The sequence below is a fragment of the Anabrus simplex genome, chromosome 2 (assembly GCF_040414725.1).
Source record: "Anabrus simplex isolate iqAnaSimp1 chromosome 2, ASM4041472v1, whole genome shotgun sequence".
Classification (NCBI taxonomy): domain Eukaryota; kingdom Metazoa; phylum Arthropoda; class Insecta; order Orthoptera; family Tettigoniidae; genus Anabrus; species Anabrus simplex.
Window position 1 is genome coordinate 905350949 of NC_090266.1, and position 19579 is coordinate 905370527.

The window sequence follows — 19579 nt, forward strand, 5'->3', positions numbered from 1 at the left end:
CATTTACATTTTCTTCCGAGTCAGTTCCATCCTCTGAAGTGACACCTTTCTTCTCAGATTCAGTCTCACGATTACCTGTGGCCTTAATGTTTTTCATCTGAACTTTGTGAAGTAATTTGGCTATTTCCTTGGGTGCCTGTGTCCTAAATAATCAGAGAAAATATTATAGATGAAGAAATTGTAGTGAACAGAATGTTTAAAACACTGACTTGTTTGAAAGTACTAAAACTAATTATAGAATACTTACTCCACATTGCACCTCGTCTGTGACTCACTTCAAATGAAAGCAACAATGGGGCGAGCCAAGTTACACTCACAGAAACTCCAACCGTCACATACAACAACCCAGGCCAGGCTGCAGGAATAGCAGATGAGCAAGAAGCATTAGAAAGCAGTGGCGTGCAGTGAACATATTCGTTACCCCAGCTGCAAAAAAGTTTTTTAAATATAAGTAATCGTAGCCGCACTACACTCTCTAATGTCAACATTACCATTTTATAAGGCTGCATTTTTTGTGGAAAGGTCTACCTGAGAAAGGTCTTTCAAGAATATTTTCAACCACACACTCGCACATATTTCCAAATTGATATTCACGGCAGTGACGGCACCATCATCACTTAATCTAGTGCAGATTTTAAACAATGTACTTATAGTTTCACGTGGTGACACTTCGTGATAGAACAGTCATGGTCTTCACAAAAATACACTGGGATTAAATATTTGTTTTCTACTTAAAAAGCCTAACCTAAACTGAATCAGCAAAACTTAACTGGTATTTTACCATCGCCAAAGTTCTATGGTTTCACTCACTTACCGAGTATATGTGCATCAACGACAAATGAGGGAAAATATTCATCACGACGTATAACACAGGTTATATTCATGAAGAATGACACAGAACTCACGAAAACTTCACCTATAATCCGAGAGGAACACTTAAAAGTTCACTATATACCACTATACAAAATTCTTTTACTTCGCACTTAGCTCTGTATTCATGCTGGGAAACTTAAATATTTTTCTACGGCTATCGAAAAGCATACTCTACACGTGCCATCAATGAATTGTTAAAAAAGAACTTTATATATGCTGAAATCCAAAAATAAAATATATTCTTCTATATTAATATTGATTTCACAAACTGGCTCTATTTTTATTAGCAAGACGATGTGCAAGTGCCTATACTGTTAACATGTTGATATTGTTTTTGTAGTCTCTAGTGCATGCCGCTGAACACTTCAAGTGTCAAGTATTAAAACTAACATCCCTTACTTAAGCTGACTGGCCTGTCACCATAAATTGTTGTCAGAGGGGGGCCCACAACCCTGCCCTGCCCCACTCCCAGGACAAGGCAGCTTTAAGCACCAAGCGACTTAAATTTCGCTGGGGTGGCTCTCTTTTGCGTCTGCAAGGAAATCCAGCTCGCTGGAGGAGCTGAACTGCGGTAATGCAAGCGGATTGTCGAGACAGCTGTACTTGGCTTGGCTTAGATGTTCACAGTTTTTTAAACTTTGCAAAAAGCTTTCAAGGGAAAATAATAAAATGTAAATACAAAATTATGGGGTTCAGTGCATGTCACTGTTAGAAAGGCTACAGTGTGGACAAGTTGATAAACCTAATAGTGCTGTACTATACACGTCTGTATGATTGCTGGAGATTTAACACAGGAAAAAAAGTGATATGTTGGTTATATGCAAGTACATTGACTGAAGATACAGAAACTTTTATGTAAACTTACCTTCAATGTAAAATGGAAAGATTGTCATGGTCTAGTTGTTAAATATGTAAGGTATGTTTTCTGCTAAAAAGTTTGTGCATTAACACATATATTCAACACAAAAAAATATACCGTATGATATTTTATTCTATTAGATACTACTTCATGGTATACAATATTATTTCATAAGACCATGAGAGATCACTAATGATTACTACATCAAATAACTGTTTAGATGAAAAGTAATGTATGTATGTATGTATGTATGTATGTATGTATGTATGTATGTATGTATGTATGTATGTATGTATGTATGTATGTATGTATGTATGTATGTATGTATGTATGTATGTATGTATGTATGTATGTATGTATGTATGTATGTATGTATGTATGTATGTATGTATGTATGTATGTATGTATGTATGTATGTATGTATGTATGTATGTATGTATGTATGTATGTATGTATGTATGTATGTATGTATGTATGTATGTATGTATGTATGTATGTATGTATGTATGTATGTATGTATGTATGTATGTATGTATGTATGTATGTATGTATGTATGTATGTATGTATGTATGTATGTATGTATGTATGTATGTATGTATGTATGTATGTATGTATGTATGTATGTATGTATGTATGTATGTATGTATGTATGTATGTATGTATGTATGTATGTATGTATGTATGTATGTATGTATGTATGTATGTATGTATGTATGTATGTATGTATGTATGTATGTATGTATGTATGTATGTATGTATGTATGTATGTATGTATGTATGTATGTATGTATGTATGTATGTATGTATGTATGTATGTATGTATGTATGTATGTATGTATGTATGTATGTATGTATGTATGTATGTATGTATGTATGTATGTATGTATGTATGTATGTATGTATGTATGTATGTATGTATGTATGTATGTATGTATGTATGTATGTATGTATGTATGTATGTATGTATGTATGTATGTATGTATGTATGTATGTATGTATGTATGTATGTATGTATGTATGTATGTATGTATGTATGTATGTATGTATGTATGTATGTATGTATGTATGTATGTATGTATGTATGTATGTATGTATGTATGTATGTATGTATGTATGTATGTATGTATGTATGTATGTATGTATGTATGTATGTATGTATGTATGTATGTATGTATGTATGTATGTATGTATGTATGTATGTATGTATGTATGTATGTATGTATGTATGTATGTATGTATGTATGTATGTATGTATGTATGTATGTATGTATGTATGTATGTATGTATGTATGTATGTATGTATGTATGTATGTATGTATGTATGTATGTATGTATGTATGTATGTATGTATGTATGTATTGTACCAGTAAAAGAGCCCGACTCTCAGATTAAATTTGATAGGGGCATGAAATAGAAATCTCAGGGCAAAACTGGATTAATTGTAGCTAGGGCTCGGTACAGGAGGTAGGGTCCTATCTACAGAAAAACTTTGACTCTGATTGTATAAGAGTTTATTCAAATATGTCATGAATTTGCACATCACCTCTAAGTAGAATCGGACTGTCTTCCTCGTATTCCAATAGTATGGCTTGGGTTCTCCAGCTCACCAAGCCAAGCTGGTTGAAGCACGTTCCAGAAGACTCCAGGGATTCCAGGGACTCCAGATACTCCAGACAGAGGCAGCTGGACTGTCTGGATTGACGGCAAGTAGAGATGTCTCGAACTCTGAGGCCCGGGTTGAACCCCTATGATCCAGGCGATGTTGTAGATAGTCACGTACTACCTCAGCCCAATGAGACTGAGAGGATTGATGTTCCCAAGGTCACTAGTAGCACTGAGTCCATGAACACCTTGGATGATCAACTTATAAGCAGAGATCTTGATAATTGTACATCAAGACTTCCAACGCTCCTAAAATGATATGAGTGGTATTAATAATTTTAGAGTTCATCACTAGGAAAATCTTCGTCTCGGAATAACGTTTGGCAACGAAAAAATACAAGTCCCTTCTTGTGAAATTATAGTTAAACTCAAAGTTCATTACTGGCGAAGGTGCAAGTCTTTGCCTAAACTCGAACAAAAAAAACACAAGTCCATTCACTTGGAAGTCTGAATATATTTAAAGTTATTCACTGGTGAAATTCATAAAGTCTTTGAGTGACCACTGACGAAAACACAAGTCCATTCACATAAATAAATTCACTGACGAAATTTATAAGTCTTTTAAACCAACACTGGCAAATGTACAAGTCTTTGAGTAAATGCAAGTGCAATCCTAACTTTGTTCACAGCCGTTGGAAAGTTAAAGTTCATCACTGGCAATGTTAATCAATTACTGTCTATTAGAAAAATGAGTTCCTCAACAGTTGTAAATATTCCACGTAAAAAACACAAGTCCATTTTACGAACACTTAGAAAAGTTCCAATCTCGTTTACGTGTAAATAATATAAGTCTGTTCAATGAACACTTAGAAAAATTCCAACTTCGAAGATATGTAAATAACACAAGTCCATTCAGTGAACACTTAGAAAATTCCAGCTTCGAAGATACATGAAAATAATGCAAGTCCATTCAGTGAACACTTAGAAAATTCCAGCTTCGAAGACGCGTAAATAACACAAGTCCCTTCAGTTAACACTTAGAAAAATTCCAACTTCGAAGACACGTAAATAATGTTCAGTGAACACTTAGAAGAATTCGGGTCTCGAACCCATGGAAATAATACAAGTCCATTTTGTTAACTCTTAGAAAAATTCCAACTTCGATGACACGTAAATAATACAAGTCCCTTCAATGAACACTTGTAAATATTCCAAGTTCAATTACGAAGACTTAGAAAAATTTCTACCACACTCGAAGTCTTATGAGTCCAATTTATAAAACTTGGAAGAATCGTCTTCCCACACTTGTATAATGACAAAGTTCCACGATGATAGTAGCAGCAAGAGTGTCCTCGCTGACTACTCAGCTGAGACTGTGTGAATAGGCTACAGTAGGTCCCCTTTTTATTCAATCCGGGATGTCTACGTCATAATACGATTTGATTGAATATCTCCCGAATCCCTCGATGGATTTGCTTGAAACTCGAGCATTGGGACGTTTAGGTGATCCCAAACAAGATGACATATCGCTCGACTCGCTAGCACAATTATTATAGAAATTTCCAAATTTTCTCCATCGAACTCACTAGAACAAGTGACGTGGAATCCAGAAAATACCAGTCAAGGCTGGCAACACGTGTTGAGACGAGCGGGCGGCCTAGCTAGCCCCTGTGGCTACGTCACAACTCACAGTCGTCATACACTTCGCTAGCTGGTCCTCGCTGCTGGAAAACAAACCAGACGCGCTCGGAACATTACGCGTGGTAAATAAACGTAACTTATGCTCAAAAAATACTTATGTACAGGTCGTAACCGGTACATATCCCTCCCTCTCAGGGAAAAGAAAATACGATGAGGATTTTCTTTGATGAACCTTATTCAAAGTATTTTTTGAGATTAGAAGCATTGTAAATGCCTTCAAGGTTGCCATCTAATCTTGTGATCTCATAAGCACCGTTGTCCAAAGATCTAGAAATCTTGAAAGGTCCAAAGTACAAGGGACAAAATTTAGCATAGATCCTCAATTCTGGACGAGACGTCGCAGGTTTGCGAATCAACACCTTGTCTCCCACTTGCAAGGGTGGTCTGAACTTTCGGTTTCTATTTCTCCGCTGTCGGATATCTGCAGCGTGTTTCAATTTTCCCAGTGCCTTAGCAATTCGTGCTTCTTGACCGATGGCTGCATCAGGCGGAGCAGGAAGAATAGCATCCCAAGGGCGATGAGGAATATGCCCATGATGCAGCAACATCGGAATATCCCCAGTGGGTTCATGGACGGTGGAATTGACTATTTTCTGCATCATTGGAAGTACTTCAATCCATCTCCAATGTTCCTGTTGGCAGTAGACTCGACAGAATCTGGCAATTTCTCTCATCAATCGCTCAGCAGGGTTGGCTTCGGGATGACGAATGGAATTCATTATATGGTGAATCTCCAACTCTTCTATCGCCGTCTGAAATTCTGCAGACGTGAACTGGCTTCCATGGTCAGTTAGCAGAAATGTAGGCTTCCCCATCTTAGGAAAGACGTTCCTGCGGAGTCTCCTTAAAATGTTTCCAGTGTTAGCCTTCTGGATAGGTAACAACATGGTGAATTTTGAAAATACATCAACAATAACTAAGACGTGCTTGTTACCCCTGGTCGCCTTTGGAAGTGGGCCGTACAGATCGAGTGCCATCACCTCCCGTGGCTTCTCCGGAATGATAGGCCTTGGATATTCCCTCATAAGGTAATTATTTGGTTTAATCCGTTGGCACAAGTCACAGGTTTTTATGGTCATTCTGATGTCATTACGGAGGTATTCCCAGATAAACCTCTCCTTAATCACACTAGCCACTTTGTCTACTCCAGCATGTCCAGTGATGATGTGGCAATGCCAGATGATGGCTTCCCGAAGTTTAGCTGGGGCATAAATCCTTTTAGCAGACTTGGCTGTATTAATGTACTTGTAGAGTAGGTTGTTATCCCAAGAAAAAGATTGAGCTGCCTGCTCGATCCGAGCATAGTCTGGATCATGTTGCGGAACTGACCCTTCATAGAAGCGAATTATCTCTCTTAGCCTGTGGTCTCTCCGCTGGGCTTGGGCTAGATATCGAAGTTTTCTCAGAAATTCTTCTTCGTCACTATTAGTGACTGAAATTGGACAAGCTACAGCTGCATCGGAAGGATTCCGACTGAGAGCGTCGGCTAATATGTTGTTCTTTCCAGATCGATGCACAATAGACATTGAATTGTTGGATGAATAATGCCCATCTGGTGACTCGTTCACTCGTAAGGTCGGAAGACAGAATGAAGGTAAGTGCCTTGTGGTCAGTGTAAACCGTGATTGGAAATCCAAAGACAACTTTTTTCCAATACAAAAGTGAGTACACAATCGCTAGGGCTTCTAGCTCCGTAATGGTGTATGACTTTTCATGAGCCCTAAGCTTGCGACTCACAAATGAAATGAACAACTTGACATCGGGCCTATTAGGGTCGACTTGATAGAGGACGGCTCCAATTGAAGACATGGATGGAAGGAGGGCTTAAGTCAGTTTGTGGCGTTATTCGGTAAATTGTATATATACGTTCCTTGGAGGCCGTTCTAGATTCTACCTAAATGGCTTCTCGGTAGTGTCAATAGATGGCGTGTGATGTGCTATATTGAGTTGCGCCGTTCTTCCAAATATTGCTCGTGCCCGACTTAAAATACACTCCAATGCTGACTTACGGCGAGCCAGCAATCATCACTCATCTGAAGCGAAACAGCTGACGCAGGAGTAATGTCAGGAGGAGAAACATCTGATATTTCAACAGATGACAGTGAATATATACCAAGTGAAACCTCAGATGATTCGGATACTAAATCCCTACTATCCGAATGTTCTGCCGTTCTCAGCCCAGTGTCATTTGCAACACCACAAACAAAAGGACTTAAGTTTCCTATTCCAAAGTATGTCATATTATGTCACTCTCCTGAAGGAACTGTATCAGGAAGACAGACTTATGATATTACGTTTCATGATACGTTTCAGTTATTAAAGGATATGAGGTCTGTAGATACTTTGGGTAGCTTTTCAGTCCCTCATGTAGGTACTGAACCCGGGAAATTAAAATATGTTAATGTTTTAGTAAGCTTTCTATGCGCAGGTGCACGTGAATGGTTTGAAAATATTTTCCGGGGAGCTGAATCTGTGGGGATAGGAAATTCTCCATATAGTGAGTCCCCTAATAATATGTTGTGACCTGTCAAATGTTCTAACCTGTAAAACTTGTCTACATGCTTCTAACAATGTAAATAACATTAATTTTCAATGAAAATGTTTCTTGAAAATGGAATAAGGGCGTAACTTCAAAATACAAAATTGACAACAAACCACAAAATTTATAAATATTTTTGATGTACATATTATGAAATAATCAAGAATGTAGTTAAGTATATTATTCCAAAACTCTGTATTTCTGAGAAAAGTGTTTGATGTTGTAATTCTTTAAACTCATTTATCTCAAAAGAGTGTTTTTTGAGTTACGCCCTTCTTCCATCCATGTCTTCAATTCCTATCTTACTGGCGTCACATTCAATATGGAAGGGCCATTCGTAGTTAGAATAGCAGAGCTGCACATAATTTTTGAGCATCCTTTTAGTAGCAATGAAAGACTGCTCACATTCAGTAGTCCACTTCCAGCGATTGTTTTTCTTCAATAATTCCTGGAGAGGTGCTATAGTTTCAGTATACTGAGGGCAATGTTGTGAAAAGAATTGGCAAAGTCCCAGGAATTGCCGCACTTGCTTAATCCTGCAAGGTCTAGGAAAATCTGTAATACATTGAATTTTAGCAGGATTTGGGCGGATGCCCTGTCCGCTAATCACATGCCCAAGGAAAAGAAATTCCGTCTTGAAAAATTGACTCTTCTTCAAATTAATTTTAAAGTTCTTTTCCCTTAACTCCTTAAGTACAGTGTGTATATCTTCCAAATGCTGCTCCCATGTATCAGATGCTATCAAGATATCGTCGACATAAATAGTGGCGATGGCTTTCACTTCATCAGACAACTGGTTTTCCAATACTCTTATTAGAACGGCTCCCGAGTTCTTAATGCCAAAGGGCAGCCGGTTGAAGACATAGGTAATGTTGTCGAAGATAAATCCAGTGAAGAGCCGGCTATGTTCATCCAGTACAATATGGAAGTAGGATGATGTCATATCCATGCCTGAAAAATATCTCTTTCCATAAAATCGCTTAATGACATCTTTAAGCGGAGGAGGGTGGTCATACTCAAGGATCAGTCGGTCATTTAAGGCACGAGCGTCCAAACACAAACGAAGCTTACCATCGGGTTTCCTTACTATGGTGAGTGGATTGATATAAGGCGTGACGCACTTAGAAATAATTCCATCAGCCTCCATCTGGCGAATCAGTGTCCTGGTTTCTTCCATGTACTTCTCGGGCACTGGATATGGTTTGCGCTTATAAGGCGAAGTATCATTGACGTTGAAGTGGTGCTGAAAATTCTTAATTTCTCCGGGCTTTTCGTCAAAAACGTCTGAATAAACCTGATAGATTTCTTCCTCTGCCGCTGCTATGTCCGGGTGGTGATCTGGCGCTTCAGTTACACTGGAGATATAAGTGAGAAAATCGGGCCCTTTGTCATGTAAAATTTCCTCAATGGGTCCCTCTTCATGGGGATCTCCTTCTTCTGACACGGGTCCCTCTTCTTCCTCGGGATCACCCTCTTCTCTCAATACCTGGTCGACTGGGGCGGCTTCGCCAATCACACCATCGACTTGGGTATAGGGTAAATCAATCCCTTGAAGCCTAAAGTCTTCACCATCCACCAGCTGCAACTCTACAGACCCAATCCTACATAGATGAATGGTGTTGGCAGAGTAATCAATAGTAGCCTTATACTTAGACAAAAAGTCTGAACCCAAGATAAGGTTGAATTTCATAGGCGAAACTATCAAAAAGACATGTTCACACACTTCCTCATTAATGGTAAACTCAAGGAATACTTGCTGCTTGCACTTAATATTCCGCTCAGGAATAATGCCCTTGATCTTTACTTGTGCAACTGGCAAAATCAGAAGATCACATTTATCCTTAATCAATGTTACCAGTTTATCAGCAATCAGGGACACTTGCGCTCCCGAGTCCACCAATGATGATACTTGGACTCCCCCAATGGTAATATTAATAATAGGTAAACCTCGTTGGACTTGTTGATGAATATGTGACTTGTCCTCAAACAGTAAGTCATCATCGATGTGCCAATAATTTATAATATCAACGTGAAATGACCCGACCTCCTCATTTTCAGGCAATCTTGTTTTGGAAAAATTTAAGTTTTTTTGGTAACAGCACCCGTGGATTCTGGACTTTGTCCAAAGGTGTTGTTTCTCTTATTATATTCTTGATATTCAAGAGAAGTCGCTCCAGGTTGATGACCCTCTTGTTTCAACTGATGGAGGTAGTCCTGTGTTTCCTTCCACCGTTTGTGTAAGTCCGGATTATTTGAGTCTCTACTATCTTGTTTTCTTTCTTGTTTCAACCAAGTAGGTTTGGTTGGGTATGGCATCTGGCTACGGTATGGGCGTTTTCTATACCCTCTATACCGCGGAGGTGATGATTGAGTATCTCTCTCTTCCTTGTTATCCATTCGTTCTGGACTCTGACGTGGTTGCTCAGAAGCATTAACCTGCACTGGGTGAGCAGCTATGTCTTTATTCTTGCTCGGTTTTAAAGTACCCTGTGCATGAGCAGTATCCAGACGTCGCAATACAGCAACGAATTGATCCAAGTTTTGTATGTTGGCAGCTACTAAAATTTCTTGGACGTGAGAAGGGTATTGTAAAGTAATAACCTGAATAAGTTCCTTCTCAGGCAAAGGAGGATCTAAGTATTGCATTTTCTTCAACTGAGATAGTAGAAAATCTGCGTATCGAGAAGTATTGATGGAGGTGTTATACCTTCTCGAGTACAGTTGAAGTTTGATAAGGTGTTGCGTTTCTGCATTCCAAAAGCGATCAATTAACGCCTTCTCAAAATCAGAATATGCCTTGAAATTGGACTTGAATAGAGAAAACCAAGAAAGAGCTTTGCCTTCTAGTAGTCGTGCAACTGTCCTTAGCTTTCTATCTTCGCCAATCTTATGTTCTTGAAAATATTCTGCTACATTAATCAGAAATTCCTTAGCAGTATAGTCTTCTTTACCGGGAAATTTAGGAGGTTTTTCCTCTTGGATTTTGACAATAGTCGTCTGGTACGATGTTCCTTCGACTCCTTCTATCGAACTAGAGATAGGTCTGGAAGTATCTCGAGATTCAAGACTAACGACCTTAGTAGCTAATTGTTCGAGATTACTTTTGACATCTCCTAATTGGAGTTGGACTACTCCTTCGACTTGTTTGACATCGTTTTTCAATTCGGTTTTAAGTTCACCCACATCTTTGCAAATACGACTAATTTGTGTGGTCGTATTATCTGCTTGCTGAGTGAATCGTTTGTCAAACTCGCCCTGTTTAGATTTTAATAGAGCAACTTCGTTTCCAACTCCGGAAATGTCATTCTTAACTGTCTCCCTTAAGGTATCCTGGACGGAAACAATTTTGGCCTGCATTTGCGAAAGCTGACCATGAGACTCCTGAAATTCGGCCTTGAATTCCTCAATGCCCTGTGAAAGTTGTTGAACGGAAGGAGCAACCTTCTTTAAATCTTCCTTAACAGCTTCTAAGACTTGGTCTTTAATAGTGGTTTTAATGTCTTCGATATTGCGAGTAAATTGGGAATGAATCTCAGTGAACCTTTCTTCTATTCGAACACTTGCCTGCTCAAAACGAGATTATAATTTTGTGTTCATTTCCGTAAATTGGGATTGAACCACGTCATGTAAACGCTGATCTAACCTGGCGTCAGCTTCAACTAACCGCTTATCTAGGTTGGCATTAGATTCATCTATATTATTTAAACGCCTATCTAGGTTGGCATTAGACTCTGCCAAATTATTTAACTTAGCATTTGATTCAGCTATTAGGTTGGCAAGAGTGGCTTTAGTTTCAGTATTAGCTTCAACATTTGCTTGGGCTAAGTTACTTAAACGCTGGTCTACATTAGAAAGATTAGCATTAGTTTGAACATTAGTCTCAGCCAAGCTAGAAAGATTAGTATTAGTTTCAGTGAGGCGTCGCTCTAAGCTAGCACATGTTGCAGTAAGCCTAGTCTCTAAACTGGCGTTAACTTCATTCATATTAAGCCTAAGGGCTTCAATTGCTGCTAATATATTTTCCATGTTGAGAGTAATGAAAATATTTCAATATGTGACACTTAGAAAATTTCAAATATAAACTGAAATATCAGTGGCTTTAAAGTTCAAAAGCACTCAGTTCATCATATATCAGCACATAGAAATCAACCATATGACACAGAACACATAAAACACAAATTATTTGCCACGTCCAGGGCATAAATTTCACTTTGCAAATAAATAAAGAAAGAAAGAACACCACGTCCAGGGTGTTATAATTGTCTCTTAATTGATAGCACTGCTGACCTAGCTATCGAGCCCCTACGTGTAGGGTGCCACGTATAATACCCCCTCTCTGTACCAGTAAAAGAGCCCGACTCTCAGATTAAATTTGATAGGGGCATGAAATAGAAATCTCAGGGCAAAACTGGATTAATTGTAGCTAGGGCTCGGTACAGGAGGTAGGGTCCTATCTACAGAAAAACTTTGACTGTGATTGTATAAGAGTTTATTCAAATATGTCATGAATTTGCACATCACCTCTAAGTAGAATCGGACTGTCTTCCTCGTATTCCAATAGTATGGCTTGGGTTCTCCAGCTCACCAAGCCAAGCTGGTTGAAGCACGTTCCAGAAGACTCCAGGGATTCCAGGGACTCCAGATACTCCAGACAGAGGCAGCTGGACTGTCTGGATTGACGGCAAGTAGAGATGTCTCGAACTCTGAGGCCCGGGTTGAACCCCTATGATCCAGGCGATGTTGTAGATAGTCACGTACTACCTCAGCCCAATGAGACTGAGAGGATTGATGTTCCCAAGGTCACTAGTAGCACTGAGTCCATGAACACCTTGGATGATCAACTTATAAGCAGAGATCTTGATAATTGTACATCAAGACTTCCAACGCTCCTAAAATGATATGAGTGGTATTAATAATTTTAGAGTTCATCACTAGGAAAATCTTCGTCTCGGAATAACGTTTGGCAACGAAAAAATACAAGTCCCTTCTTGTGAAATTATAGTTAAACTCAAAGTTCATTACTGGCGAAGGTGCAAGTCTTTGCCTAAACTCGAACAAAAAAAAACACAAGTCCATTCACTTGGAAGTCTGAATATATTTAAAGTTATTCACTGGTGAAATTCATAAAGTCTTTGAGTGACCACTGACGAAAACACAAGTCCATTCACATAAATAAATTCACTGACGAAATTTATAAGTCTTTTAAACCAACACTGGCAAATGTACAAGTCTTTGAGTAAATGCAAGTGCAATCCTAACTTTGTTCAAAGCCGTTGGAAAGTTAAAGTTCATCACTGGCAATGTTAATCAATTACTGTCTATTAGAAAAATGAGTTCCTCAACAGTTGTAAATATTCCACGTAAAAAACACAAGTCCATTTTTCGAACACTTAGAAAAGTTCCAATCTCGTTTACGTGTAAATAATATAAGTCCGTTCAGTGAACACTTAGAAAAATTCCAACTTCGAAGATATGTAAATAACACAAGTCCATTCAGTGAACACTTAGAAAATTCCAGCTTCGAAGATACATGAAAATAATGCAAGTCCATTCAGTGAACACTTAGAAAATTCCAGCTTCGAAGACGCGTAAATAACACAAGTCCCTTCAGTTAACACTTAGAAAAATTCCAACTTCGAAGACACGTAAATAATGTTCAGTGAACACTTAGAAGAATTCGGGTCTCAAACCCATGGAAATAATACAAGTCCATTTTGTTAACACTTAGAAAAATTCCAACTTCGATGACACGTAAATAATACAAGTCCCTTCAATGAACACTTGTAAATATTCCAAGTTCAATTACGAAGACTTAGAAAAATTTCTACCACACTCGAAGTCTTATGAGTCCAATTTATAAAACTTGGAAGAATCGTCTTCCCACACTTGTATAATGACAAAGTTCCACGATGATAGTAGCAGCAAGAATGTCCTCGCTGACTACTCAGCTGAGACTGTGTGAATAGGCTACAGTAGGTCCTCTTTTTATTCAATCCGGGATGTCTACGTCATAATACGATTTGATTGAATATCTCCCGAATCCCTCGATGGATTTGCTTGAAACTCGAGCATTGGGACGTTTAGGTGATCCCAAACAAGATGACATATCGCTCGACTCGCTAGCACAATTATTATAGAAATTTCCAAATTTTCTCCATCGAACTCACTAGAACAAGTGACGTGGAATCCAGAAAATACCAGCCAAGGCTGGCAACACGTGTTGAGACGAGCGGGCGGCCTAGCTAGCCCCTGTGGCTACGTCACAACTCACAGTCGTCATACACTTCGCTAGCTGGTCCTCGCTGCTGGAAAACAAACCAGACGCGCTCGGAACATTACGCGTGGTAAATAAACGTAACTTATGCTCAAAAAATACTTATGTACAGGTCGTAACCGGTACAGTATGTATGTATGTATGTATGTATGTATGTATGTATGTATGTATGTATGTATGTATGAATGTATGTATGTATGTATGTATGTATGTATGTGTGGATGTGTGTATGTGTGTATGTATGTATGTATGTATGTATGTATGTATGTATGTATGTATGTATGTATGTACGTACGTATAAGTTGTAATTAAGTATTTTGTCTTCCTTCATTCTTTCTACCTTATCTGCTGCTTTCCCCCACATTCTGATGGAGTCGCACGTGCAGAGCTAGAGGAATTAACGAAATGCAGCTAAAATCCCCAACCCAGTCAGGAATCAAACCTGGAACCTTGTGAAATAAAGGCCCCTATGCTGACCATTTAGCCAAGGAACTGGACAATTAAGTATATTGTCCTAAAATGGGAAAAAAATACTTTTCTTTTTTTTTTTCAAGTAATGTGCAGTCTGTTGAGTTTCTTATATAAATCCTAATAGTTGATACATAACATTTTTGAAAAGAATTAATCAGTTATCAAGTTAGAACATTTAGTGTGTATTCAATGCCAAATGACAAAAGAAAGCAGGAGAGAATTTGAATTCTACAGGTACTGTACACAGCAGGTATAAGCAGGGGTGTATTCTCCTTGAATGCAAGGCATTCATTGCACGCGTTATGATAACACAAAGAACTGTCTGATGTACGATTTTAGGTTATTTCAAGTCAAATATTAACGATTTCATCTCTCAGAAGTTCAAAAGGTCCGCGCAACTGTACTAGTTCCGATGCTTGACTACGTGTGGTGCTGGTGTAGTTTCGCCGTTTACTCCACTCTAGGAAGAAAGAGACAGCAAATGGAAGAGTTAAGGATGTAAGGCATTCAATCTTAAAATTGCATTCGGTGGCAGACGTAGTTCTGAAACCCTCCGAACGATGTCGCTGCAATTGAAACTTGGTCAGAATTTGTCACCCCATACCCGTGCTACCCTCTGCCATCTGTTAGCAACTTGGAGAAAGTCGGCATCTTTACAGCGAACGGGACCCACAGATTACCCCCCAGCGAGAACCGAACGTGACGAAACTGACCAATGGCACTGGGGTGACTTACCTCCAGTGCTTGAGTTGTGGCTAACTAGTGAGTTAATTCATTGTGTTTTCGGTGTTTTATTATATTTTGCGCACATGTGGTATTAACGATGGATGAGTCTAAAATGGATATAATTGTAAATCAGTTTGAAAGCCATTTACTGGCCGTTCGTTTGATGAAAAGATTCAAATAGTTAAAGCGGGGAGACCTCTACCTTCCCTCGTAAATTTCTTAAATTTCTTCTTCCTCTTCTTAATCTGCTTACTGGGGTGACTTACCTCCAGTGGTTGAGTTGTGGCTAACTAGTGAGTTAATTCATTGTGTTTTCGGTGTTTTATTATATTTTGCGCACATATGGTATTAACGATGGATGAGTCTAAAATGGATATAATTGTAAATCAGTTTGAAAAGCCATTTACTGGCCGTTCATTTGATGAAAAGATTCAGATAGTTAAAGCGGGGAGACCTCTACCTTCCCTCGTAAATTTCTTAAATTTCTTCTCCTTCTTCTTAATCTGCTTACCCTCCAGGGTTGGCTTTTCCCTCGGAGTCAGCGAGGGATCCCACCTCTACCGCCTCAAGGGCTGTGTACTGGAGCTTCAGACTCTGGGTCGGGGATACAACTGGGGAGGATGACCAGTACCTCACCCAGGCTGCCTCACCTGCTATGCTGAACAGGGGCCTTGCGGGGGATGGGAAGATTGGAAGGGATAGACAAGGAAGAGGAAAGGAAGCGGCCGTGGCCTGAAGTTAGGTACCACCCCGGCATTTGCCTGGAGGAGTAGTGGGAAACCACGGAAACCCACCTCTACTCAGTTGACCTCCCGAGGCCGAGTGAACCCCGTTCCAGCCCTCGTACCACTTTTCAAATTTCGTGGCAGAGCCAGGAATCGAACCCGGGCCTCGTAAATTTAAAAACAGAAAACAAGAATTGTGTACGCACGTTTCATCCAGAAACTTACAGTAAAACTGTTTGGTTCGAGTTCACCTACATGTAGTTAGGGTGAGTAGAATTGAAATTGTCGCTTAATTGTGGCCAGTGTCCAGTATTCGGCAGATAGTAGGTTCAAACCCCACTATCGGCAGCCCTGAAAATGGTTTTCCATTATTTCCCATTTTCACACCAGGCAAATGCTGGGGCTGTACCTTAATTAAGGCCACGGCCGATTCCTTCCCACTCCTAGCCATTTCCTGTCCCATCGTCGCCATAAGACCTATCTGAGTCGGTGCGACGTAAAGCAACTAGCAAAAAAAGAATTGAAATTTAATACATTGTGTTACTGCATAGTTACTAGTTGCATGCCTCAGTGGAGATTCCAGGATACGCCACTGGGTATAAGGTACCACCATAATTTAGAAGTTTAAGATGCATAAACCTCTTCTAAATCAAATGGTAAAATTAATGGCAATGTAGATAATTAAATCAGATCAATTCAATATTCCATAAAAGTCAAACATCCCTTTGTCAAATGAACAAGTCAATTGATAACAATACCCAGAGAGGAAAAATTCCTTTATTCCTACTTAAATACAAGCCAAAAAGAATCTGGTTATTTCTGTTATAATAAACCTGACTTTAAATGATATTGTATTAAATTAACAAAATAATGAGGTATTCTGTTGATCATATTCAGAAAATGCAGAATACATAACGTTTCTACAAGTGACCAGTAATGAATTTAGGTTGTAGGGGTTTCAAGGTTAATGTCAAGGTTATGTTTTCCATTATTGAAGAAGGTATATAAATACACTGACCAAAATTATATCTGGAATGTTAAGTTGTAACAGTTGAAAGGTGAAAGTTTGAAAGATGTCCCTCCCCTTGAAAAACAAACAGTACCGATATCCAGTTCAAGTGAGATAAAGAATTTCTTCAAAAGAAGTTGAACAGGAATGATAGGAAATGGGAAGTGTGCAAATATGGAACAGTATAAGTCTCAAATCAGATCATCCCAAAGATATTCTAAAACTGAGATATTCCTGGATCATCTTACAAGGTATCCTCACTTCACTCCCCTATCTTCCCACCCTTGAAACAGCTAAATTGATATCCATGTTTTACACTGTTTATTTGATGATTATTATGATGATAATATTAGATTCAAAAAAAGAAGTTCAAAGTTTTCTTAGTAATTGTCAATGCAATCTACATTAAGTTTCCACACCTTAGTTGGAATATTTCATAGTCTTTTTCAAGTGCTCTAGTAACCTTGAGATTATCTGTCTTTTTCAAGTGCTGTAGTAACCCTGAGATTAACTGTCAGTTTTCTTCTATGATTCAGAGTACTATTTCTATTACAGGTACTGAAAGTTGGGAGCGCTTAACAGTCCCAGGAGTGAAGCCACAGCCTCGAGCTGAGAGTGTTGCTCTTGCAGTCTCCGAGCTCTTACTTGTGCATCACGGAACACCAACAACACCACTAAGTCATTCGCACAGTATACGCAATCATCGTCCTCGTGGTGGTGGATCTGTAGACCGCTGCAGTAATCCGCGTCACTCATCTTACCACCCACAAAATAATCGTGTGTCACCTTGCGAGCGTAAATATGTTTTTCGGCCCACATCTGTCAACTATGTAGATGGTTCTGGACAAAATCAGGAATCGAGCAGACGATGCTTTATTTCATCACAAAGTGGAACTTCAGGAAACACAAATGGAAGTGGGCAGACAAACAGTGGAGGCAACAACATGGGATTTCTGCGAGAGATTTCCAAGTTGTCCCACATAAATTTATCACGTCTTAGCCATCATAAGTGTAGTTACAGTGTACTAAGTAGCAGCAGCCATGATGATAGTACTGAGAGCCTTCTGCATCAGCAAACAATTGTTCGTGAAAATAGGTGTGACACCTCTGAAGATAAACAAGGTGTTCCTAAGACAATGGTGAAGTCCCAAAGTGCCAATATCCTTTCTAGGAAACAACAAGAAATAATAATGCCAGCCACTTCTCCTGTTACACCCGACCCTTCCTCTGACTGTAGCAGTAGACAGATTACTTTAGTATCCCCTGCTTCAAACAACTGCAAACACTCCAAGAATCCATCAAATGAAAAGTGTAGTTCAATGACTCGAGAGCCAGTCTCAGTACCCAATTTTGGAGCTTTAGCATCTTCCTCTATTCCTTCCACTGCACTTACGCCTGTTGAGGTTACAAGACTGGTATATTTTGATTCAGAAGATGAATTAGAAAACAATACTGCATTAAGTCCTGAAGAATTCTCTGTTCACAAAGATAATGCAGTTCAAGTCCAAACTTTACCATCTACTAATACAAGAGATTTCTCATTCATACACCAACAGTTTCAACCATCTATGCATGGGAGTTCTGGGAGTAAAAGAAGTGACAGTTACAACTCCCACCTTATGGTAGCAGGTGACAATATGCACATTGGAAATCTATCTGGAAGTACAATCCAGAATGTTAATAAGACAATAAATATACCAAAATCAGCCTCAGTGAGATTCAGAACAGGTCATGTAGTTACTGAATTCGAGGAAACTTCAGATGAAACTGTGTCCACATCTGACTATGCAAGTATTGAAACAATGAACCGAATATCATCTGCCAGTAACTATAGTATGTATAACAAGATCAGTCCTACTGAAAATAATTTCCCAAGTTGCCAGCAAGGAGAAGATTATAGCTCAAAATTTGGAAGGAGCACTGCTAAAGCCAAAACACCTGTCAGGGATGGCCCATTTGGGTTTTGTAATCCCAATTACTTAGGTCCAGACATTCAGACCATATTAGCATCTGCTGGGCAGAGAAAATCGTGGCATGTGTTGACCCCTGATGGAGAAGGTAATAGACAACAATTTCAGACGTATGCAAAACTATTAAATAGTCCACCAGATAGTGTTCTGGAAGATGCAAGTGGTCGCAGTATTAGCAGACAATTTTTCCAGGAGGAGAGTATGGAACTACAAAGTATATCCCAGCCAACAACTCCTGGAGTGCGAATTCCACCACATTTCTTAGAACTGCCTACTAATGATTCTCCAGTAATCATCCCATGTCATTCCCCTAGTCCATCTACAGCTACACCTATGGGTGTTGAGAAACGTAAGAAATGTCGAGCTAGCAGTGCTAGTCGTGCAGAAAGTCATATATTTGGAAACTGTGGTTATGTTCAAGAACGCTGTGATTTGGAGGAGGACCTTAGTTGTTTTAGTCCTGAACCACCTGTCCCATTATATATGTTTGTTTTAGGGGGTAAGGAACAGGGACAAGTTACTGTGTTCAAAAGACCTGTGTCAGTATGGAGATTATTACTGGCACCAAATATATTTTAGGTGGATAAAAATCCAAATACAACAATAACTGAATTAAACAATGAAAATTTTTGGTGCCAGAGTATGGAATTATGAGTTGTTTTATAAAAATGCTTTCTAATGTTATGAGTAGGTAAGTTTTCCTTTATCTCACAGTCCTCTTAATTGGAAGACAAGTAAAGGAATTGACAAAGGTTCATTTGAAATGAGCTCATAAAAAGTGAGAACATGAAAAAACAATTACTTTGTGTATGTTACTATTCATACCTTT

At 38.9% G+C, this 19579-nt stretch overlaps 1 protein-coding gene across 1 annotated transcript in view; it reads left to right on the forward strand.

Moving 5' to 3' along the window:
• The window catches only part of LOC136863175 (RING finger protein B-like), a 374129-nt gene extending 354750 nt beyond the window's left edge, over positions 1 to 19379 (forward strand). Inside the window, exon 6 of the mRNA XM_067139526.2 lies at positions 17336 to 19379. Within this exon, the coding sequence (XP_066995627.2) occupies positions 17336 to 19329 (1994 nt within the window). The 3' untranslated portion in view covers positions 19330 to 19379. The remainder of the gene's footprint in view (positions 1 to 17335) is intronic.
• Positions 19380 to 19579: the final 200 nt, after the last annotated feature.